The sequence below is a fragment of the Thermobia domestica genome, chromosome 17 (genome assembly GCF_964235325.1).
Source record: "Thermobia domestica chromosome 17, izTheDome1.hap1.1, whole genome shotgun sequence".
Classification (NCBI taxonomy): Eukaryota; Metazoa; Arthropoda; class Insecta; order Zygentoma; family Lepismatidae; genus Thermobia; species Thermobia domestica.
In genome coordinates, this window is record NC_137470.1 from 166,770,904 (window position 1) to 166,796,619 (window position 25,716).

Genomic DNA, 25,716 nt, shown 5'->3' on the forward strand with positions numbered 1-25,716 from the left:
CACTGTGCAGTCAGCGCGGAAGATTTTCCCAGCTAAGAAGTGTTCGCAATACCGGAAGAAATGGTATTGATGAAGCAGACATCAAAAGAATACGGTAGATGAGGAAGGATTTAATAATACTGCATACGGACTGTAGTGGAACATGGGGATGCAATGTCTGTTGACCACTGTAGGATGCTTGAGGGAAAGTTTGTAGTGCATATCATGAAGTTTAAGATCCACAGTGATAATTTCACCTGAACCAGGGGCGGATTAAGGCTTTTGGGGCCCTGGAGCCATTTCAAGGGAGGCCTATGCTACGAGTAATTGCAGCGCATAAATTTTCTTTGCTGCCTTCCACAGCTTCATAGGCTTATCGAAACACCGAGAACTATGTTGTAATATTTTAATGTGCTCCAAGTTAATAATAAATGTAATTAATTAATTACTGTAAGCAGTTAAATGCTCATATACTGCAGTGTAACACATAAATGTCAATACAAGCCAACCCGTCATCAGTCTCTGTAAAAACACTAATAGAGTAAAGGAGATTTGGAAAACCTCTTAGATTTACTCTAAGTAATGACAGATATTTCAAAGGAATTGTCACAAGGTAATAATTTGGTTTGTAATAGAGGCTCAAAATAGCTCACTCCCTCACAAAATACGTATCGCGGAGACGCTAGTGGAAGACGACTTAACTCTAGGGATACCGCGAGCGGGAAAAAAATAGCATGGGTCTGAAGTCTATAATATAATAAGTTGATTGCTATATTTTAGTATTAAATAGAGGAGTTTTGGGGGCCCCCTAAGCCTGGAAGCCCTGAAGCCTGGGCTCCATTGGCTCCGCCCTTAATCCGCTCCTGACCTGAACACAGAAGGATGTGATTAATCACTACCACTATAGGCCACCATGCCGTTCCCACCGGACTTTTCAATTACATAACCTGAACTGGTAAAAACCAAAAGGCTTTCAACAGTATATATAAAATTAAAGCAAATTAGTGGTACAGATAACATACCGTTTTTGTACTGTTTATATTTTATAACATTTTTATTAAACCACTTGGCATAACAGTCTTAAACCACGAACACAATGTTGTCCACCACAAACTAACTTAGCCGGGAATTGAACCAGAGACCCCACGCACCAGAGGTAAGCGCGCTACCCCTGAGCCACCGTGCGCTCCAAGAGAAAAAAAAATGTAATGTAACTAAATTTCAATAAACATAAAACGAAGTAAACTGTACATATATAGAATTTTAACATAAACAAGATATTAACGTAAAGCCTACGGCTAGCCTAGGCTGAAAATATTTAAATTTCTTGTACTGTTTATCGGTAAATGATTACACAAATGCAAAGAGCCAGGCCTTAGAAGAAAAAAAGACAGTCAAAACTTAGTTTTCATATTTTGAAAATTCCTTGATAGATGGCTTACTTCTCCCTGACAGGAGTGCACGGTAGTTCAGTGGTAGAGCGGTTACTTCTGGTGCGTTAAGTCCTCAGTTCGATCTCCGTACAAGTAAGTTTGTGGTGGACAATATCGTGTCCGTGGGTTTTCTTGAAGTACTCCCACTTTGTCATTCCACCAATTCTATCATCATTCACTTGCCCGTCACCTTTAGCCTAAAGAGCGTAATCGTAGGACGTTGAACTAAAAGATTTCATTTTTTCTCCTTGGCAAAGTAACTTTTTTCTTTTTTGAAGGCATTAGAAGTCTAGTAGGTCGTTAAAAAACTAACCCGTATTTTACTGCGGATTTTTTTTTCCTTTTGGAATTTAGTCAGGATAGTAGCGAGTCGTATAATCGAGTCTACTATAATAAGATTATTATTAAAAATGAAATGAATTTTTTCAGTTTTACGTTCCACTGTTATGGTGGCTAGGCTAAAAAAGATGGTGATCATGAGAAATGAATGAAAATAGTGGAATGAATAAACCGGAAGGAAACGGGACAATCCACGAGAAAAGCCACGAACACATTGTTTGTCCACATGACGTGAGCTGGAATCGAACCAAGGACCCCACGCACCAAATGTGAACGTCTAACACTGAGCTACTGTGGAAGGTTATTATTATTTCTTTCGTCAAGGTTGAGGGAGGAGGATATTTTACTAGTACGTACTTATATTGAAGTACTAAAAATTCTGTAAATTTCATTCCAAAGGGGTAGGGAGAATTTTTCAACATAAGAACACAGGGCTCTTTTCTTGAACAGAGTAAGAAGTGCACGAATTCAGTTTGGAGGGTGCAGAGAGAGGGGCGCAAAAAATTTCTCGTGGATTTATTTGGTGGTATACTCATTCCAACCGAGTTTATCATTCATGATAATTCGTATACTCTTTACATACTGTAAATGTTTAATTGGAATGTAGTTGAGTATGACTTGGAAAATTAAACATTTAAGTTTTGCGTCCCACGATCATGCACGGAGACGATGATGGTGAGAAATGGAAGAATAAAGAAAGTGAGAGGAAACGGAACAACCCTTAGAAAACCCACGCACATAATGTTTGTCCACCACAGAGTCCACCAGGTGCGAGTTGGGATAGAACCCGCGACCCCACACACTAGATGTGAATGCTCTGCCTTTGAGCCATCGTGGCACCAGAGTATGATTTGGTGAAGAGTTTCGAACTCAGCGGGCTCTTTATCGGTGCTACCATCACAGACTGTGTTTATATGGGATCAGTTTTAGATGGGGACTCTCTATTTATTTCACTCGTGTTTAAAAAATCTATGTTCATTAAGTGTATACCCTCTTAAATACACATAGCCGTGTCAAAAATTAATTATTTGAAGATTGTCTGCATACGTGATACTTACATTGGTAAAGATAGAGGAAATATTTGAATAAATGCAGGAAAGAGTAAAACCTCAAAATCAGTGGCGTATTTAGGATTTTGTTCCGGGGGGGGGGTATGCACAACACGTGAAAAAGCACTTCTATTTTTTTTCTTTGGGTGGTGACAAATTTTAATGAAATTTTGCATATAACTATATTATTTCGGAGGGGGGGCTTGAGCCCAATATACACCACCTAAATACGCCACTGCTCAAAATAGTGCCTCATTTGTACACTCAATTTCTAGAAATTCTTCATTTATTTAAAAGCTGATAGAGTACAATCCCGTATGAAAAAAAGTAAAAAGTTCCAGCTTTCAGTGCAAGTTGTATGGCGCTTTGTTCTGTTAAGTAGTGTTGTTACTAGTCAGTTCAGCTTTCATCCGTGAGAGGCAGCATTATTCACGCGGCGACAGTAGCGCCACAACGAGAAGTACCAATAACTTCGGTACTACAATGACTGCAAGTTTGTAGTGAATTTTATAAACGTTTTGACAGCATAAAATAAAATGATAGAACCATTGATAGAATAAGAGAATAAAATGAATTGGAGAAAAAATGCTGTTCTGTAACATTTCAGATTTTCCTCGAAAAAGCAAGTATTTATGGATTCGATCTCCTGTGAGTTCCAAGTTTGCATTAACCCAAGAAACCTTACGAGAAACTGACTTTCTCTCCGATCTCCCTTCCTGAAATTTGTGTAAATACGTTTTCGATGATAAATGGGAAGGCACATTTTAGACAACTCTTAAGCTTGATGGCTTAACTCGGTGTGCGGAAAAAAATACTAGAGAATATTTAATCTTTTGTGTCGCAGTGGTTGACATGAAACCACCTTTTTGAAAGTTTCCTACCAGTTTCCCGCATTTCCCACTGGTTAGACGTTAAAATCACGTTTCTTCACTGATTAGTACTGCCATCTGCTGTACAGAAATGCAACAAACCCTTATTAAACATGTCTAAAAACATACGTACAAAGCAATAGTGAAACCTTATATAGAAAATATTTTCTATATAGCAGTAGTCTTAAGTATATAGTCTTAAATAAGATCGTCTTAAGTACATATAGCTCAAAAATTCCTTTTATTTTTTGTACAGCGGACGACACTTCTAAATGGTACAGCCATATGGAGATTTACGGCTAAGGTGTACCATTTAGAAGTGTCCACCGCTGTACAATAATATTTTTTATGTAAGATTCTCGAAGGGGAAAAAAGAGGTGGAAAACAAAATAAATAAGTAACAGATATATTTAAAAATGAATGAAAAGTATACCGGAAGGAAAAAAAAATACACAGCTTCTTGTACTTCTGTTTCTCTGTCTTTGTACTCCTGTACTTCTTGTACTTCTGTTTCCACCTACCAGTAAATTATATTTACAGCCATAATAATGACGCCGAAATTCGATGTGCGATGCATTGTGCAAGATTCCATAGATGGCCATTTTACAAGCGGGGCTCACTTCAGTTTGCGTGGCCTCACTATTCTGGAATCGCTTAGATTCATGTAGGCTCAGGCTTCAACGACTTTGGGCTCACTTGAATTCCCGTGGACTTCTGATTCATTATCTTGGGCTCCCTTGGGTTTGCGCGGGCCCAGGTTTCACTAGTCACTATTCTAGGCCTATTTGGGTTTACATGTGCTCATGCTTCACTATTCCTGACTCACTTGGGTTCGTATGGGCTCACGATTCACTACTCTGGGGTCATTTGCATTCGAGCTGAGTTAGGTTGATTTTAGTTTAGCGTCCCGTTCAGCAGCGAGGCTATATGAGACGTGGACCTACTGATTAACGTGGAATCCGAACCACATGAGCTCCCGCCGGGAATCGAACCCGGGTCTCCCACGCAAAAGGCGCGTACGCTAACCGCTTAGCCACGAGGGAACTCTCATTTGCATTCGAGTGGGCTCAGGCTTCACGATTCTGAAAGTGGCTCACACCAGTTCAAACTAAAACTCGGGATCACTGTCCTCAAAGGGTAGGGTTCATATACGTATACACGGAAAAGAAAGTATTTGACAGTTGACAAATTTTCTTTTCCCAATAACTCGGGAACAAATGAATTAATTTGGATCTTTTTGTTGTCATCCTTAGAATAGTTATAATTTGATAACTTGCCGAAATCGGTACTCGAATAGGTTAATTTATTCTTGAGTTATTAGGAAAAGAAATTTTGTCAACTGAAGAATACTTTTTTTCGTGACTGTACGACCCACATTTTACAGGATTGTCTCTTATTACAAGGTTGTCCTGGAGTCCCGATAAAATTATTTCGAAGGCATAATTATAATTGTCCCATAGTTTGTGGATTTGTTTTTAACCAGCGGCGTCTCTTCAGGGAAGTCGCAATCGTAAAAGTTCAAGTATTATCATTACAAGGCACAGAAAGAAAACTTATTTGATGTACTACTTTTTGTATACGGCTTTATGAAACTGTATAAAGTATTGTTATCTTAGCTTCTTAAGATAAAATTAACTTTTTCCCCCTCAACAGGTGACACACTGTTTAACGTTCTCGTTCTTACATTTAAACTACAGGGTGGACCAAAAGTAGGTATACAGTACTGTACTGATCAGCTCATTGCATTTTATATCATTTCTTATTGTTATCCATCAGATAGACTTAGTTTCTTTATTATTTGTTTTTAATGTGTTTTTGCTTATACCTTAAGCTCGGAAGAGCCGAAGCAAACAAACCGATAAACTAGAATGTTATACTTGATCAATGCAGGCGTGTATACCTACTTTTGGGCCACCCTGTATGTAATTTGGAAGACGCAGGCCCATACGAGGGATCCAAGCTTTATGATCGAGGGTTCAAAACTACAAGCCACTGCGTCTATGTAGTATTGAGCGGGTGTTATTCTGCATCCGAAAAGACGACAAGTAATTGTAAAATACTTCCACCTATATTTTCAAGAAAAAAAAATGATAGAATTAGATTGTTTTTATAAAAGAAAGTATACAGATGAAGTGTAAGATCAAATTTTCATGCTAGATCAATCATTTTCCTGTTAAACAACTATAGTTTTACTCAATGGCTTAGGGAAGGGGGGCAGAGGGGCCGCCCCCCAAAGAGGTCCGACAATGTACTTTGGTACTTTGATGTTTGTAATTTTTTTATATATTTTTATGTTTATATATTTTTTGTTTGTAATTTTTCTATATGTACCTATAACAGCACTTACCCCCCCCCCAAAAAAAAACATACATCCTGGCTACGCTACGGGTTTTACTGAGAAAGTGTACAGACATATGTTGAGTTAGAAGTTTTGGGGGCTCGGATCCGGAGAGCCCCCGTCGATGCGCCCCTGCGAAGTAGATAATCGATCGCGCCATAAAAATGTATCATACCAATTAGCAATATTGTTACGTTGCGACACTAGTGCCACTAGCGAACACAGTAATAACTAAGTATAACACACCTGACATGACACAGATCTGCTATGAAACGAAATTAATTTTATTATGTGCCTTCAAAATGCTTAAGAGGAAGTGCGTTCTCCTCGCATAAAAGTTAAGGACTGAATACCCTTTAATTAATAGACTACAATTAATGTAAACACTTTTCTCTTTGCTGATGTTCGCAAGTAAGAAAAGCAATATAATGTTATTGGTTTATTGAAACCGAAAGTGCCGCTATTCTTTTTTTTTCTTCTTCTTTTTTTTTTCATACATGAACCTCAGCAATGGGATTTGCACTCACTTGGATGCAGGCTTGTAATCTACTGATAGTATTAATGTCATGCTCTTTACTGAGCTCCAGAGTAAGGCTCGGAGGTTTAGATATCCCTGCTTCATAAGTTTTGCTTTCGAAAATCTTCAACTTACAACTTTCTCTTCGACTTATAGATTACAAATCTCAACGTACAGGTGTGTGGGCGGATGGTACTGCATGCTACCAGGGGTTTTCATGAGTTAAGAACTCTCTTCGACCTCTTTGCAAAATCGTGAAAAATCGCGTGTGGTACATTTTTTTTTTCAGTTAAACGTCCCACGATTATGACTTTTAGGCTGAGAGCAAATGAATGATGGAAGAATTGATCGAATGAGAATATGAGAGAAAACGGGAGTACCCCGAGAAAACCCATGAACACGGTGTTGTCTACCACATGATCGAACCACGGACTCCACGCACAAGATGTACGTGTTCTACCACTGAGCCACCGTGCCCTCAAAATTTTGATTGGACTTTTGAATATAAACCAGTCTCTATATTAGATAACTCATAAGTAACTTTTTGTGAATTCTTGTGTTTACTCCCCTATGCAACAGAAACGTTACAAAAGGACGGAACCTACTATTAATATGCACGGAGCTTCAATGGTAGAGTGCCCGCCTCCGGTTCTAGATCACCTTGATTAGGACTGTGATGTATCACATTGTTTCAATGGCTTTCTTGGAGTCCTCCCACATTATCATTCCATCATTATTTTATAATCATTCACTTAATTTAAAATAAGTTTGTTGTGGACTTTGTCGTGTTCATGGGTTTTCTCGGTGTATTCCCCCCACACTGCCATTCCACTAATTATTTCATCATCATTCACTTGCCTTAATCATTGTCTTCCTTAGCCTAAAGAGCCTTTGCGTGGGACGTTAAACTGGAAGATTTCATTTCGTTTCGTTTCAAATACGCATTTTAAGTGAGGAAGACATTCGAATATATATTTGAAATACTTCCCATAAATTTATTGTTCACTTGCAAAGGACTGGCATTTCAGCAAGTATACCGTACTTTGCACCACAATTAAGGTTTTTAAAGAAAATCACATGTGACTTACAAACGTAATGATTTAGAACACTGTATTTTAAACATACAATAGCTAGACATATAAGGAAAACATTCATGCAAGTGCATTAGTAAACATTCAGTATGACCATAGTTATTGAAATAAACGTCGGTGCAAAGTTACCCCATAGCTGGGGTTACTTTGCACAACATACAAAAAAGTATGTTCGACATACCAACATAACGTTTTGTTCAATGTTTTCCCTTCAGTATTTATACATTTCACTTCCTACACAAAACTGCATGCAGTCTACAAATATTGATATTAGAATGAGATTGTACAGGTATCAGTACTTAGTATGAATTATCGATAGTTGTAAAGAAAATTATGTATTTCCTGATACCGGCAAAGGAATCACATTCTGATAGTTTAGCATGTGTCCCACAGAAATGTCAACATTGGAACAGAAAAAAGATCCCCGTAGACTGATTTGCCTTGGTTGCTCTTTATGTCCAAAAATATCATCCCAAATGCAATCAGTGGGATATTTACGGGGTTTAAGGCTTTCAGGCTGAAGCCCACTCAAATTGCATTATTTCTCTTTTAAAGAAATCTTATGTTAGTCATTCCTATCGTATAAGCTTCAAGTCCCCCCCCCCCCAAAAAAAGTAATGATTTCTAAACAAACGTAAGCTTTTCTGAGCTTATATTTTTGGATCCGCCGCTGTTCGCTATTTGTTTACCAACAAGAAATCCATTGCGACATCTACCTAAACGGGAAATTTACCTACAATTAGAAGGCAGGAGGTACCAGCACTAGTAATTTCTTATCTAAGGGGTTACTTTGGACCGGTGCAAAGTAACCCCGATTAGAGGCTCTAACCGCCTTCTCCCAATTTCATTTTTTCTATGACTTTAAAACGTTTCACATTTCAACTATTTCTTCTTAGTCCTATTATACACAGTAGTATTCTACGAAACTGACTTGACTTTGACGGAAATTCTTGTAGGTGATATCTTTCAAATTTTGTTGGCCTTTACAGTGACTACTTTCCATACCTCTACAACAACAAACTCTCCCGGTAATTAGAACTGATGTTAACCGCCAACATTATAGCCAAAATACAGTTAGATGTTCTATCTTACGGTGATAGTTGGAACTTTCACTTTACAGTTCATGGTTTTACCAGCAGAGGACTATGGAACTATTTTCATATTTTTGGAGCTCCCTCCGTGGCTGAGCGGTTAGCGAACGCGTATTTGGCGTGGGAGACCCGGATTCGATTCCCGGCGAGAGCTCATGTGGTTCGGATTCCACGTTAATCAGTAGGTTCCGTCTCGTGTAGCCTCGATGCTGAAAAGGGGCGTTAAACTCCAAATCAACTCAACTCTTTTCATATTTTGTGCAAAGTTACTTCTGATGTGCAAAGTCTTACGGTGCTGTATTAGTACTATATATTACAAACTGAGCTGTGTAAGTAAGGAAATTTGTGTTTACATCTATTTCGAAGAACGGAATCTCCATCGATAAATCAAGAGAAAATAATTCTCCTCCCCGTTTTCCTCATCCTGAGGACGTCCAGAATATCCTACAATATTTCAGAATCAGGAAGTAGATATGCATCTATTAACTGCAATGTCAAATAGCGTACTTGCACACTAATCAAAGAAAGAAGATAAAGAAGTTCACGTTTACATGAACTTTGGTAAGCAAAATATATTGTCTTGCTGGTAATTGTAAGTGAAATGCTTGGTACTTACCATAGAGATGAAGTAGAACTTCTCGAACTCCTGTTCTTGCTCCTTTATTCCGGACAAATTCGTGGCCAGCTGGGTATGTTTCTTCAAAGTATCTTCGCCCTTCTTGCATAACCACGACAGAACCTACGCAAAACAAAAAAGAAAGACATCAGAACAAAACAACATTACATCACAATATGAAATTTATGTAGACATAAAAGAAAGAAAAACATGTTGATATTTGACCAACACCCCGCTTGTCTAGCGACTACTGCAAATCCCTGCAACGAATTTCATTTTTTAGAAAGTATAAATATGCAATACGATTATACAAACAATGGATTCGTGAAACCTCTGCTACAGCTAAATAAGACATTATTTTCCCAGTAGATGGCAGTTAAGTCAACTATCATGTTTTCATCCACAATTGCGTTATTCTAACATTCTTATTCTTCTTCTTATTATTCTTATTATTATTATTATTATTACTAAAGTAGCCGAATATTTTAATGTTTCAATTTTTCTAATTTCTTCATTACTAAAATTTTCAATTGTTGACATTTTTTCTGTAGCCCAGTGGTTCTCAACCAAATTCCTATCAAGACCCCAATTTTATCACATCCTCTAGCCAGCGACCCCCTTATAATTTCTGGTTTGTAATAAGCTTGTGTGAGATATTTAATATACCTATTTCGGAGATCTCACGATATCCAATCTATTTCTATAATAGTAGAATCCATTTCTTGTATACAGGGTGTTGCAAAAATTTGTCACAATATTTTGGGAATAGATTTCTCCCATCAAAATAAGAAAAAAAGCCCATATAGACCTGTTTTTAAAAAGTGGATAGTTTTGGAGTTACAGGGTGCCGAAAACGTAAAACAAGTGAACTTTAAAAGTTCATATCTCCATTACTATGGGATCTATCATGGTCGGATCAAGACATCACTGAGGAACTAGAATGTGAACTATCCAAATATTAATCTTTCAGAACGTCCGATACTTGCACAATACTTTTTAGAGAGGCTGTTTCAGAGTACTTGATCACTCTCCACCTACATCTCTAAAAATTAGTGTGTAAATACTGGAGCATTCTTAAACATGGATATTTGGATAGTTCACATACCAGTTCCTCAGGGATGTCTTGATCCGACCATGATAGATCCCATAGTAATGGAGATATGAACTTTTAAAGTTCACTTGTTTTACGTTTTCGGCACCCTGTAACTCCAAAACTATCCACTTTTTAAAAACAGGTCTGTATGAACTTTCTTCTTATTTTGATGGGAGGAATCTGTTCGTAAAATATTTGTAATACCCTGTAGGTCTATAGTAGATACAGTAACTTCCTTAAAAAACGAATGGATTAAAACCAAATTTGGCGAGTCCATTTATTCATTCATATTCCGCTTATCTTTGTGATCCCTATGAAAGCCTTTCGCGACCCCCAGGTTGAGAAATCCTGCTGTAGCCTATAATATATATATATATATATATATATATATATATATATATATATATATATATATATATATACATTTATAAATCTAGCATCAAAGGATCTCCGAAACTAGTATGCACAGAACCTTGAAGTTTTGTGGAAATATTGCTCTTGTACCCTGGGCTGTAGATAAGGCAGTTTTGTGAAATATTTATCCTAAAGAGGGAGCTGGAGACCATGAATGATTTGTCACCGCTCGCCAGATATCCAAAACTATTAAGGCACAAAACCTTATAATTCTGTATAAATGTTCTGTTTGTACCCTAGTTAGGAGAGTTTTGGGAATTACATATCCTAAGTGGGGATAGGAACTTAAATTTTTTTCTGGGGGGGCTGGCCATATCTCCGAAACTATTTAATTAATTAGATCGGTGCCAGTTTGGTTCCAAACACACAATATAATTTTTTGAGCTGTGTACATTCCTTCCTCTTCTTGAAGTTCACATACAGGCACCATTTCTCATCGCCTGTAGCAATGTTCCCAAGGAATGGTTTGTGCTTGTCATAAACCAAACGGTAACGTGCCAGCAAAGAAGAACATATGGTTATTCAACGATTTTTGTTGGTGTCGCTTAACATTATGTGGTATCCATGTACCCAATTTCTGCATCTTACCCAATGGATGCATATGACGCACAATGATTGCATGATCACCTTCCATAAGTTATGCCAATTCCCTCGTTGTTGGGCGAGAATTATCGTGAAAGAACTGATTTAGACGGTTTTCGTCAAAACGTGGAAGTCTTCCAGAATATAGTTCACATAAATAGAATTTTCCTTGTCGAAAACCATTTTCGTGTCGTCCTCTCAGAAAGTACTTCATTCTCGTACACATCACAAATTATTCTTGTAGCTTCTGCAGCCACGATTAAACTCGAAGAATAATATGTGTTAGAAGTGTTCATTTTTTTTCTACTTGAGGCTTCATATTGATTAGCCTTTAAAATGGCCAAAATGGGCTGTTTAACAACATATAGACGCCTGCTCTCAGCAATCAAACGCCAAAATGAGGAAAAAGAATGAATAACGAGAAACGAAAGCTTCAAGATGCAGTGTTGCCAAACCAATAAAGAACGGCATGCACTTTTGCATCAACCCACTCGAACCTTGAGATTCTAGAACCTTGAATCTTGATAAGTGTTCTTCTTGCATCCTAGGGCTGTAAATAAGACAATGTTTTGGGGATTGCATATATTTAAGGGGAAATTTGTTGTTAGCTTTTTTTTTCTTTTGTGTTGTTCACATACATTCAATATCGAAGACCAAGAGCAACGGAATGCAGAAAAACATCAAAAATGTTGTACAAGGTAACACGCGGGGGTATATGCTAGTATTATATAAAACAGTAAAAGTGGTTGCCTCATCAACGCCCAAGCGTTTTTACTCGACACAAATGCGAATTTTGTCATAGAAACAGGAGATAAGAAAGGATTTTTAAAAATACGTGTCCTAAAGGAAGATAGAAAAAAGTTCGAATTCCTGTGTTTCAGCATTTCCGAAAATTCTGCTGGTAAATGGGGAAATCTGGATAAAAATCAAATTCCCCTTTCTTTATTAAGAAAATGTCCAATGCGAGGATTTGCTTGTCACCTGAAGTACTCGGAGAAAACCCACGGACACAATGTTGTCTACGAAAAACTTACTTGGCCGGGATCGAACCAGGGACGTCACGCACCAGAGGTAAGCACTTTACCACTAAGCTCCTGAAAACCAGGAAAACCTCACTCTGGATATCTGGCCTAAGAAAACTTTTACACTTTTTCAATCGAGTGTCTCCACCAGGAAACGACCCCGGAACCGCTCGCAACAAATGTGAACTCAGAAATACAGTCGAGACTTGAAGCACAAACGAACATGATAAATTCATCGTCATTACAGGCCATTCCTCACCACAGTATTTCGCCTGTAAGAAAGTTGGGCTAATATGAGCACGCTACCGCCGCGGCCCGGAAGATGATCGATGACTGGAATCGAACAAGGGAATCCATTAAAAACTGACCCATCACTGACATTCTAGCGCCATCTGTTATTATTTTTATAAGATACAACACTAGTAATTTGAACACTACAATACTAGTGTATTTTGAAGTGACACCGTAAACATAAAATATCTCATCTCTTCGAATTAACACAATTGTACCGTCCTTTGTTTTACGTATTACGTTAAATTTATCATGAGCCTATACTTTTACAAGCTCATTTTGACATTTATAAATACATTTTTTGTGGTTTTTGAAAGGAACAACTCTTAACAAACCTATCACCTGTCAACACTGAAACAGGTTTTAGCCGCTAAAGCTTTATAAATAGTCTTTGGAAATAAAAAAAGAAAAGAAAACGAAAAATAAAAACTACTCTATGGTACTAACCAGAACGAGTTACTGTAACGTGTATAACCAATTGCACACATACACACACCAAATTCTAGATCACATACTGAGATTGTTTTAAATCGTCTTAAATGATCATCATTCTTATCATTACGAAGTTACCGTCTTCCCACCCAGAACAATTACTTCAATTTCTAGTTTTTTATCAGCTCCGCCAAATCAGAATTTGTCAAAGCTTTAACATATATATACGTATATACAAAACAAAAAAAAACATACTAGCTAAATGCTTTTAAAAATGAGCAATAAACCGAAAGAAAAATAAGTTTGACATTTGAAATTTTAACGAGCACTGTTCTGTCAAATAAACTTTACATTAAATAAATTGTATTTAATAAGGTTTCTTTATTGTTGAAAGTTTTACTCTTTGTATCCACTTGAAGTTCTTCCTTCGAAGGAACAAAAAAAAAAAAAAAAAAAAAAGTGCCCAATTAGTAAATTTATTATTCCTAATTTTTTATATCTTTAATTTTTTCAACAACTTTATTATTAAAAGTTTCTCGAAAACAGTTTCATGTTTATTGTTTTCTAAGGAAGCAAACTTTTGCAGAGGCACCATATAATATAAGCTTTTCAATATATACAGGGTGATTATGATTAAAGTCCCACTTTCAAAATATTGTGAAAAGAAAAAGAAGCAGGGGTCTGAATGACTTCAAATTTGAACTGAATATACTCGAAGAAAGGGGGAAACGGCATGGCATAAGAAAATAATTAAAAATCGATTTTTCCCACCCTATGTGGTACGACCTTGCCGTGATGGATGGGTTTTCCACTAACGGTGCCACACTGATGAATGACTTGGAAGTTATTATTTTTCATCACAAAACCACAACAATTCTGCACATTAAAGAACACAGTTTAGTGTGGAACTCATGCCAAAGCCGTCGTATTTTGATTCAAAATGTCACTTGTAGCCGAATCCATTTTCGTTACTCCGCTTACAGTGCCATCTATTGATATACTTTGGAACTTTTTCTTATGCCATACCGTTCTTCCCTTCTTCAAATATATTCAGTTCAAATTTTAAGTCATTCTGACCAGTGGTTCTTTCTTTTCACAGCATTTTGAAAGTGGGATTTTAATTACAATCACCCTATTATATATATATACATAAAAGAGAGAGAGAGAGAGAGAAGCATATATATACATAAAAGTAAAAATAATGGAAATCACGCCTTGAAATTGTACCGATGAGTGAAAATTTATACAATTTTCGTAGTTCGTAAATTCTGTCAGCTTTTCAATGCAAAGCTGTGGATTCTCTGCTAGAATCTTTTATTCGAGGAATAGGGAGCAGTAAGTAATATAGTGTTCTTATATAAAACAAATATAATAGATACAATGCTTATTGAATGTCACTTCCTTTTACCCACATCTAAGGCAGTGGTTATCAATCTTTCTCGACTGACGACAGTTTTCTAAACGAACACAATATTGCAACACATTTACTTGAGTTTTTTTTTTATTATTAATAATGTAAATTATAAGAGTGTAAGACTGTTTCTATGAAGTTGACTGTATGTAGTATTTGATTGATTGATTGATTGATTCTGAGTTTTACGTCCCGTTCAGCAGCGAGGCTATATGAGACGTGGACCTACTGATTAACGTGGAATCCGACCCGCCGGGAATCGAACCCGGGTCTCCCACGCCAAAGGCGCGTACGCTAACCGCTTAGCTACGGAGGAGCTCTATGTAGTATTTGAACATGCTTACTACCGTTGGAGGTGTTGACTGGTACAAATTATTAAATGCTTCATGATTTTTAAACCCTAACATTTTGAGACAAACCCTATGAGACTGTGCGACACACCAGTTGGGAACCACTAGTCTAAGGTTGCAGTGACAGTACATAAACTTGTCTGGCAAAAAAAAAAAAAAATGAAATCTGAGTTTTACGTCCCACGCTTATGCCGGTTAGGCTAAAGGAGACGCTGATGATGAGTGATGAATGAAATGGTGGAATGAAGGAAGTGTGAGGAAACGGGAGAACCCCGAGAAAACCACCGCACACGATGTTTGTCCACCACAAAACTCACTTGGCAGGCGCTGGGATCGAACCCGGGACCCCAAGCACCAGAGGTGAACGCTCTACCACTGAGCCACCGTGGCCCCTAAACTTGTGTGGCATTGGGAAGAGGTGTAGGGTGGCTCAGTGGTAGAACGCTCACCTCTGGTGCAGGGATTTCTGGTTCGATGCCCGGCCAAGTAAGTTTGTGGCGGTCAACATCGTGTCCGTGTGTTTTCTCGGGAAAATCCCGTTTCCTCCCACTTTCTCATTCCACCAATTCTTCATCATTGACTTGCTTTAGTCATCGTCTCAAACGATAAGAGACAAGGCGATGTTTTAAAATGCATTTCAAATTTAAAGAGTAGTTTGCATCTCCTCCCTTATCCACCTTTTGAAACAAGAACTGATAAATCTGGTTAGAATATTGGAATTTATAATTTGAGAAATCTATCATAGCTTCACAATAAGATAATATAAAAGTAAACCCACTTGTTTTATTTTTAACCGACTTCAAAAATGTGAGTTCTCAATTCGAATGCTTAGAAGGCAATGTGCACGTGTAAGTACAGGATAGGTGGTGTATCTATTCGATGCATAGGATTTTATGACTGTGATAACTTGTCATTGTCCTTAGCAAATGAAAGGTTTTGCTGACTACTGACAAATAGTTTCTCAACGGCTTACGTTTCATGGTGCTAGCTAGGGTCTTACTAGCAACTCATAGTATGATATATAAAGATCGCCGTGGTGTTGTTCCCAATTCCGCGTTTCTTCGTTAATTCACGTAGTTTTGTAACACCGTCGTGGTGTTATTTTCACACCGTTCAACATAATCTGTCAAAGCGGTAACAACTGGTCTGTGTTAACCTCAACACCGGACCCTTGGCATTGAAATACCAGGCTAAAGCAGTAGTCATGCAGGGACCACTGGTCTGTGTTAAGCACAACACCGGACCCTTGGTGTTGAAATAACAGGCTAAAAGCAGCAGCCGTGCAGGGACCACTGGTCTGTGTTAAGCACAACACCGGACCCTTGTTTAATCACTTTCTCTTATAGTTTTTGATGCTCTATCGAATGCAGGGTTCAAAATTGAAAAAAAAATAGCAAATAACAGACACACAGACATAGAGAATTCAGTAACAAACTTTTAAAGTTCGTAGAAAATATAGAATTATAAGTCTCTCAGAGTACAATAAGATTATCTGTATTAGAGAAGTATAGTTGGTTTGATACTAGTGCCATCTGTACGTGAAATCTATTAAATACTTCAAAGCTGCGCACCGCTCTATAAATAGCGTTGTGCATCTGCTTGTGTGTCAGGGACAAGTAAAACTATTCGAGTGCGGTAAGTAGAATTTCGGACAGACGACTAAAAGTTATCATTAAACTGCAACAATATTTATCTAATATAAATAAAATAAAGAGTTCGTTTGTGTCCTGTGTGTGTGTGTGTGTGTGTGTGTGTGTGTGTGTGTGTGTGTGTGTGTGTGCGCGTGTGTGCAGTCTGGGAACCTGACGAGTGGACCGAGAGTTACCCAATTTAAGTCACGGATACCTTGGCCCAAGCCCTAAAATTCGAACCAGGGGTTCTAAGAGGGAGTGTTTACTGGGACATGTAAAAGTAAAATGACAGATATCAGTGTCAAATTCATAGTTTTCGTGGTCACTGAGATCAATGGTGAAACTCCGATCGCATTAACTTCCACATTCACCCAATTCGGTTGCGACCCGGGGCTCACCAGGGAGGGGGGATACCGAGACATGTAAACATATTTTAAAATGACCGTTATTAGTGTCAAATCCATAGTTCTCGCGGTCGCTGAGATCAATAGTGACACTTCTATTAGCGATTACTTTCAAATTCAAATACCATTGTATGCGGGCCGGAGGTCACCATGGGGATAAAAAGACATGTAAAAATAATCCAAAATGACCGATATTAGTGTCAAATCCATTAGTAAAATAAGTTTTTTTTTCCCTTCATTGTTCAGCCTGTTTAAATAGACATTTTATCTGACCCGTACAAAGTGTACGCATCTCAGGTAGTAAAAATAAATAAATAAATAAATAAAATAAACGAAAAATTTTATCTTCTTTGAGTAATGTAAAGGGTTAACAATATTTCCTTATGGGAGTTTCTTGGTAAAAGTATTATTTGCTGAAAATGATTCAAATTTTGCCACGAGAATTGTCTTGAGCAGGAACGCCAGAACTGAAAGCTTACAGATTATATATATCTCCACCCTTTGTTCTCTTGAAAAGGTTACACGAGGGCGACCTTTGACTAACAAAATACTCATTGAAAACTTTTTCTTTTTCTTGTACCTAATGAAATGTCTTAATAATTAAAGCAGATATGAAAATTTAGAAGACTTAACTACCAATAAAAGTGAATAATTATAAAAAAAAAAAAAGTAGAAGGAAATACCGAGGGAACACAAACAAATATTAGCTGGAATCAAATTTCTTGACTTCTCGCAGTAGAGGTAGGCCTTCATGCACTGAGCAATACAGACGCATTTTGAATGGAATCTTCATAAATAAAATCTCTTTTATATTGATGTTTTGTTGATGCCAACGTGGAACCTTATAAAATCAGCTCTTGAGAGGCAGAAATTCAAATTTTGCTCCTAAATTTCCCACGTGTTATAATAATTACAAACTTTAATAAAGAGTTGAGTTGATTTTAGTTTAGCGTCCCGTTCAGCAGCGAGGCTATATGAGACGTGGACCTACTGATTAACGTGGAATCCGAACCACATGAGCTCCCGCCGGGAATCGAACCCGGGTGTTCCCACAAACTTTAATAAAGAGAGAGAGAGTGTGTGTGTGTGTGTTATTTGCGAGTTTTTCGATTTTAAGTCCTCCATTCGATAGAGCATCAAAAAACTATTGCATCTGAAAGAAGTGATGGAATTTTTCGCGTCACTCTTACCGTTCCCAACATATGGCCCAAAATGTTCGATCTCGGGGGAGTTAGGGAGCCATATCTCGGGAACCGTAAGTTATAGAGAAATGATATTGGTGTTGATCAATACCAATATTGATTCAATAATTATTGCATCATTAGTTACTGACTCAATAAATATTGCGTAATTAGATAATAACTCAATAATTATTCTCATTAGATAGAAGATATTGTAAAAAAAAAAAAAAATCTTCCTAAGTTCGTTCTGGCAATGCTCTTCAAGCATTCTCAACTGATTTTAATATTTGGATGAATTATTCGTAAATTTCGATCTTTTAAATTCCTAATTAGTATTTTCCTAAATTAAAAAGAGTACTGAAATCGTTGATGGAAACGTGCACATTTTGTTGGGATTTTTATCTCCCTTTTGCGCCACCGTGTTCTATTGAACGTAATGAAACTAGACAAATTTCCAATTATTGCATCTGAGACGTTTTAGAAATTGGCTGTAAAAAACACCAGGACAATTTACGTGTCTTGTTCCTTGCTTTTTGATATTCACAAGTTCCTACATAAATCACTTTCACACTGACATACAATTCCAATAACAAAATTTGACAATTAGCACTTATTCGACGTTTATTCAAGCGTCATTAGTCTACTTTCCACACAGAGAATTTTGATGGCATCGATGAAATAAATACAAGGTGTATCAAAAGAACTTTACTAATTTGAAGACTCATATTCATTTATTTATTTAGCTTACAGACATGGTTTTGGTGTCATTTTGTAGCAAAATATATCAAGTTCTTTTTAAACCTAAAGAGATAAGAAATAATATTTTCAGTGAAATCTTCATCCAACCGATGTAGCATTTCAAACAAAATTCCTTACGAGAGATTTTATTAGTGTCTTTTAATTATTGCACCATTTGTAATGTGTATGGTCTGAGATGCAACCATTTACTCAACACACGCCAAACTGTCATGTGCAGGACGTCCAGCTGTCAAGAAGCACGCCGGGTTGATTTTGTAAGACTGTTCACAAAGCTCTGTCTCTTGCTCGACAACGTCTTCAGATGAACGAGGACGATCTGAGGATTTCTTGCCTCTTACCAAACATCCAGTTTCAATAAAACATCTATACCACTGATAAATAGTAGGGTACTGGGAAGATCTTTACCATACTTTGTACGAAAGTTATGTTGCATAGTTGTCGCGGACTTGGATCCTTCAAACCAAAACGCACAGCTACCACGCTTGGGATGAGTAAAGGCAACTACCGCTAGCGCTTGCGGTGGCTTGTTTTTGAACTAGTGTACTACGTGAGTCGAAAATTGATGTATTTTGCTACAAAGTGACACCAAAACCATGTCTGTAAGATAAATGAATAAATCAGTATGTGTTTCAAAGCTGTAAAGTTCTTTTTGATAAACGCTGTTCCCATATGTGCTGCCAATTTTGACAAAAAATCTCTTTATCCTTATTCGAAAAATAAAATTGTCATAACATTCAACAAAATGGGATTTTCCTCACGAGTTGGCATCACTGTGATGTTTGGAAGAACTGGCCACCCAGCTTTTGAATTGCTTAATTTGTCAAAATTAATTAGAAATTCACGAATTAAAAAAGAAACACTCATTTAGGAACTAATATTAGAGTTCACTCGTGACAAATAACTAACATTCTTGCTTTTGATACAGAATATAGTCCAACTTCTGGTGGGGAGACGTGTATTAGAATTTTACACCATACAAATGCAGTGGTTCCCAACCTTTCTTGGTTGACACTTTACTGAACACCCGCGACATTGTGACACTTTGATTTTTTAATTAATAATAAATTATAATAGTGTAAGCCTTTGAACCTTTATCGTACTGAGCATTGTTGATGACGCTGGATGGGTCGAGTTTTGCGACAGACCCTATGGGACTTCGCGACACACCGGTTGGGAAGCATTGTATTAATGATCCAACTCCCACATTGCAATGATGCTTTATAAAAAAAGTTGTGTCAACGCCTTAGCTCCCCTGGAATATAGATTCTCGTGAAATCAGAGAAGTCAAGCAGTGCCAGCTCTGGTCAGAGAAAATATGGGTGACAGTTCGTACTTACTAGATAGTGTTGGGATAGCGACGTCACGAGAACTACTGGAGTTCTACTTGAAACAAAACAGTAGCGAATTTTATCTACAAAGCTTGCCTTAAAGGCGAGGGCCGGGCTGCAGTGGCTCAGTGGTAGAGCGTTTACGTCTGGTGCGTGTGGTCTCTGGTTCGATCCCCGCTCGCACCAAGTAGGCTTTGTTAAGGACAAACAGCGTGTTCGTGTGTTTTCTCGGGGTTCTCCCCTTTTCTCACACTTTCTTCAATCCACCATTTCATTCATTTCTCATCATCACTGTCTCCTTTAGCTTACACAGTATAACCGCGAGATTTAAAACTCGAAGATTTCATGTCATTTAAAGGCGACAGAAACTAATGTGGTGACCACACATCATGTCAAAAGTAGGAAACAAAGCTTGTTTGACCTGGACTTTGACTCTCCTGGACCTGGAAGAGTCTAAGGGCTGTTGTGCCAGGTTCAGTAGAGTTTAAAGAAAGTAGAAACAACAAATCTAAACTCTGATGTGCTGCCTATAAAGGGGTTTGAGAACCGATAACACGCTCAACTAAACTTGCATATGAGGCCTTAGTATCCGCTTACCATGCCATTATTTCTGGCTTTCGCGACCAAAGTCTGTTTCCTCTTAATTCGTGTACTTCCGTACGTGCCTCACAACACTCGATCTACAGCAAACAAATCTGACCTCCAGGCACAGTCGAACTCGAGATCAAGCGCTTCTCACAATGCATTATAACAATTCGGCTACATGGGAAGAATAGCACCCATAACTGATCTGGTTTCATTCTTTAGAAAAAGAATTACGTGTCTCAACCGTGGCATGATTAACATTCTGAAGCCATATACGGCTTATTATGAGGATCAGTTCTTATACAGTCTAACTTTATTGCCTCACGCTTAAGACTAAATTGTAGAATCGGAAAGGAGAGGTCAGCAATCCTTCCGACTCCATCTTTTAAACTGATTTAATCTCAACGAGTTTACACAACAACTGCATAAATTTCTGCTAAATTGTTTCATACGTAGCCATGAATCATGTAGTAAGCTCGCGGCAGGGGAGATTTTGTGCATCGAAAACCAGGGAATGTAAAATTTGTAAATTATGGGAGTACCAGAAGGCAGTACAAGCGGTCATGTATTTTAAAATTTAACTCCTTTTTCTTTTCAATTATGGAATAATAATAATAAAAAAAAGAGTTTGCACAAGTGTTTTCTTAGACATCGTGGTTAAACATTTCTGACATTAAGCCCAGCTGATTTTTTCCACGTTTCTGGCTTCGTCTTGAATAAAATATGTACTGTAAATCGCCCACTGTGATGCTAACACCGAAACAGGTTCTTACCGCTAAGGGAATACCTGCAAAGGTTCATTAAAAACTTTCTGAGCTCGAAGAGCAAGTTTTCATGATACGGATTGTGGAATAAAGAAGCAATTTTCTTTTTCTTAACAGGAGCGTGGCGTTGAAAAGTTAACATGACGTATCACGGTAACCCTTATTATTACTGTCTTGTTTCTTGTTTTTTTTATAACTTAATCTGCAATTATCAACTTTTTCACAGATAAAAATGATTCAAGTCAGTTCTTGGAAAACTGGTTCAAATACGGAATAACGTGTCTGCAAAAATTATATTCATAAGCTATTGTTTGGAACTGGAACTAAAAAAGTCAAGGTATCGGAATAGAAAACGAAACCTCTAATTAATTAATAATTAAAAAGGAGAAATGTGACATGCTTTCCAGTAAGTATAAGTAAATACTATAAGAACTTCCAAGAATTAAGGCCATAAGGAACAACTCTGGAGTGGGTATACGAATTTAAGGGCAGATTTTAAAGAAAATTGTAAGCAAAGTATGAGGTGCGTTCAAAAAATACCGAACCTATTTTTTTTTCGCGTAAACTAATGAAGCGCAGGAGACTTTCTTCAGTGTAGTTGTAGAGGGGATACTCGTACGCAGGCGTGAATATTTTCCCGCCCGCAGAGTGTCAGTCGCTGGCTGTCGGCCAACGAGTGAAGACGTGCAGTGAGCGGTTGTCTGATTTCAATTTTTCGTAAAAATGACGGAACAACTTGAGCAGCGATATTGCAGCAAATTTTGCCGAAAGCTTGGCAATACCGAACCGGAAACCATTCAATCGGATCGGTACATTTAATTTTGAACGCTAATTTGGGCATGAGGAGAGTGTCCACAAAATTTGATTCAGACTTTCATCGCCAAACACAATATTCCTGTATGTTGTCAGGCTTCCTACTCACCAGACATGGCTCCGTGTGACTTTTTGTTATTTTAAGCTGAAAAATGCCACTAAAAGGAACCTGATTTGACTCAAGAGAAGGCATTATGCGGAATGGGACAGACTGTTGCTCACCATTTCAAAAACTGGTGCTCCAGACGTGTTTCCAATAATGGCGGGAGCGCTAGAAGAAGTGTGTGCATTACCAAGAAGACTACTTTGTAGCAGGGGAGTCTTTTACGGGGGCAGGGGGCAATTGCCCCCCTGAATTTGAGATTTATATAGATTTTATAAACAGAATAGTAGTAAAACAGTGAAAAACGGGAATTTTAATTATATTAAGTGGTCTTGCCCCCCGCAAGCACAATCTAAAATGACGCTCCTGCTTTGAAGGGGATTAGTGTTTCGGATTTCCCAAATCAATAAATGTATTTTTGCCAACCAAAGGTTCAATATTTTTTGAACACACCTCGTATTTCAGACAGAAAAAAAACAATAATCTTTCCATTTCGAACTAATCAAACAACAAACTTTGTGTCAATGTAACGAACTTTTGTGCAAATAGGTAGAGTACCATGACCGTTGAAAATCTTCAACTTAACGATAGTCCTACTTCGTTGTCACTGGTCCATAGTTTCATTCTCGTTGAGCGCACAAACTTTCATCATGATACAGTAATTGAATCGTGAAGTTGGCCATTGAGAAACGGGTGATAAACATCATGAGAGTGGGTTTTCCTCGACATATTCCCCCGGTTTCTCATAATTTATGAACAGTTCCATAGTTACCTCCCAACAAACACACAGCCATAACATTTTATTGGGAGAGGTTTAAATTCAAACAGGCTGAATACTATGAGAGACTATGTATATGTAATACTGGAAAATAATAATAATAAAAAAGTATAAAGTAATTCTTTAGTACTGCCACCTACATTATTAGAAAAAATATAGAACCAGACTGTATTCTCACAAGGAAAGAAAAAAATACAATTGAAGTATAAGATCAAATGTTCATGCTACATCAACGATTTCTCTGCCAAACAAATATAGTTAAATAAAGAAATTGTACAAAAGTATGTTGAGTTGCGAACTTTACGGGGGAGTCAGAACCTAGTGGAAGCCCCCTTCCCCCATCTAGTAACAAAGCGCAATGCGATACAGCTAGGTTTTACGAATAATACACTAATAAAGAGATCAAAGAAACAGGTAGGTTAAAAAAAACACTGGGTTTATCACGCTGGGCACTCTTGAGCAAAACTTATAATCGTCGGACGTTATATTAAAAAAAAAAAAAAAATCAAATCCAGTGCTCGTCCATCGAGACTACGGTTTATCTATTTTTCTTTCCCTCAGTTCTAGATGAATGCCAGAACGAAATTAAATCTTTCAGGTTGACACGATTATGCACTTTTAAGGCTAAGGGAGACGGATGATGAAAGCAAATGAATGATGGAAGAATTGGTGGAATGATAAAGTGGGAGGAAACGAGAGTACCGCGAAAAAAAAAAACCCACGGACGCGACGTTGTCCACCACAAGTTTACTTGGCCGGGGATCGAACAAGGGACCCCATGCGCCAGAGGTAAGCGCTCTACCACTGAGCCACCGTGCCTTCTAAATGCCAGAACGAGATATAGCTCAAAATATAGGCGTTGGCCTACTGTTTCCAAGATTTCATTGCACTATTTCATTACTAACTGTTTCTAGTGCAAAAAATAATGTTCTCATAGTTATAACTTACAGTCATGTTAATAAATATTACCCACCATAATTTAATCATTTAGGGGCACGGTGGTAGAGTGCATACCTCTGGTGTGTGGAGTCCCTGGTTCGACCCCCTATAAAGTAAGCTTGTGGTGAACAATATCGTGTCCGTGGGTTTTCTCGGGCTACTCCCATATCCTCCAACTTTCTCATTCCACTACTGTTCCGTCATCATACACTTGCCTTAACCATCGTCTTCCTTAGCCTTAACGGGCATAGCCATGGGACATTAAACTGAAATATTTCCATTATTTCATTTCAATCGCTTACTCATTTTATTACTTTTTTTTTTATTAATATCGGTACTTTTATAGGGAGTATCACTTCCGTAAGTAGAGCCTAACTATATAGTCAACGAATAAAGAAGGGATACCTAATATACAAAATATAAATAAAACATGCTATTTTTTTTTTATCGCAGACTGTACGAGACGTGTGGATGTTGTGGATTATTCAAAATTTCTACGTATACTTAAAACACAAATTGAGACATGTGGAAAAATGAGAGTAATGTGTCAAATTATTATAGTGTACAAATATATATTAATGCCGTGAAGACATATTGTTACACTTGAGTGCACTCATGTTACAAATTGTATTGTGTCTGTTGACAGGAAAACCCTTGTAGCAATACAAAACATTTCTATCGTATTCATTTTATTTCCTTACCGAGACAACCTTTCGAAGATTATTTTTTTGCTCAAATCCAGTTTTCTTTAGTCGAAAAACCATGTCTTCGGTGCTAAATTCCAGAGGAACGGTAGCACAATCCCGTAGACATCTTTACGCTTATCATGCAACAAAATGCAAAGTTATTTTTCCTTTAAAACCCGGGACAACACGCAAATCCTAGTGGAATCACGGAAACCTGACAGCAGTGGAACAGGCACGCTATCTTTTGAGTGACAGCGAAAGCTTCCATTTTGAAACAGATCGTACAAAAGGCAACACTTTCTTCAGGCGTATTTTTCCCCTCTTGATTTGCTTATACTAAATTAAATGAGCATGTACCAATGTTCGCCTTTCGGCTATACTTCAAACAGAAGGGCATTGTGCAAAATAAGGACGCATATCTGTGTGTCTGTGTGTGTGAAACTATTTTTATCTCGAAATATTTCAGTTGTAGCTAGCAAATGTAATTGTAAAATACAATGAAATTCAATAAGTGAAACGTTCGGAAATTTGGTAAAGGATTTTGCAGTAGGTGTATTGTCCTCAGAATCGCAACGTAGCAGAAATCAAATAATTTCAAATATAAACTAAAATCTCGAGCATATTAGAGCCCTGAAACCGTGACGACGCCTTCTTCTATTTTGGTATTTCGGTGGGGAGGTGGGAACAGATACTTTTGGAGGGCAGCTAATATTTTGTATACTGAAGAGGATATTTATACCGGTATATTACTTTACCTACATTAAAACACAACGGGCGGTATTAAGAGAGAATTCGTTAATCAAATTTTAGTCACAGGATTAGTTACTG

The 25,716-nt window shown here is 37.6% G+C and overlaps 1 protein-coding gene across 2 annotated transcripts in view; it reads right to left on the reverse strand.

The window, feature by feature from the left end:
* Positions 1–25,716, reverse strand: part of LOC145674476 (uncharacterized) — a 1,412,137-nt gene that overhangs the window by 240,211 nt on the left and 1,146,210 nt on the right. For both annotated transcript variants that reach the window (XM_081744589.1, XM_081744590.1), the window contains exon 12: positions 9,323–9,445. In XM_081744589.1, the coding sequence (XP_081600715.1) occupies positions 9,323–9,445 (123 nt within the window). The remainder of the gene's footprint in view (positions 1–9,322; positions 9,446–25,716) is intronic.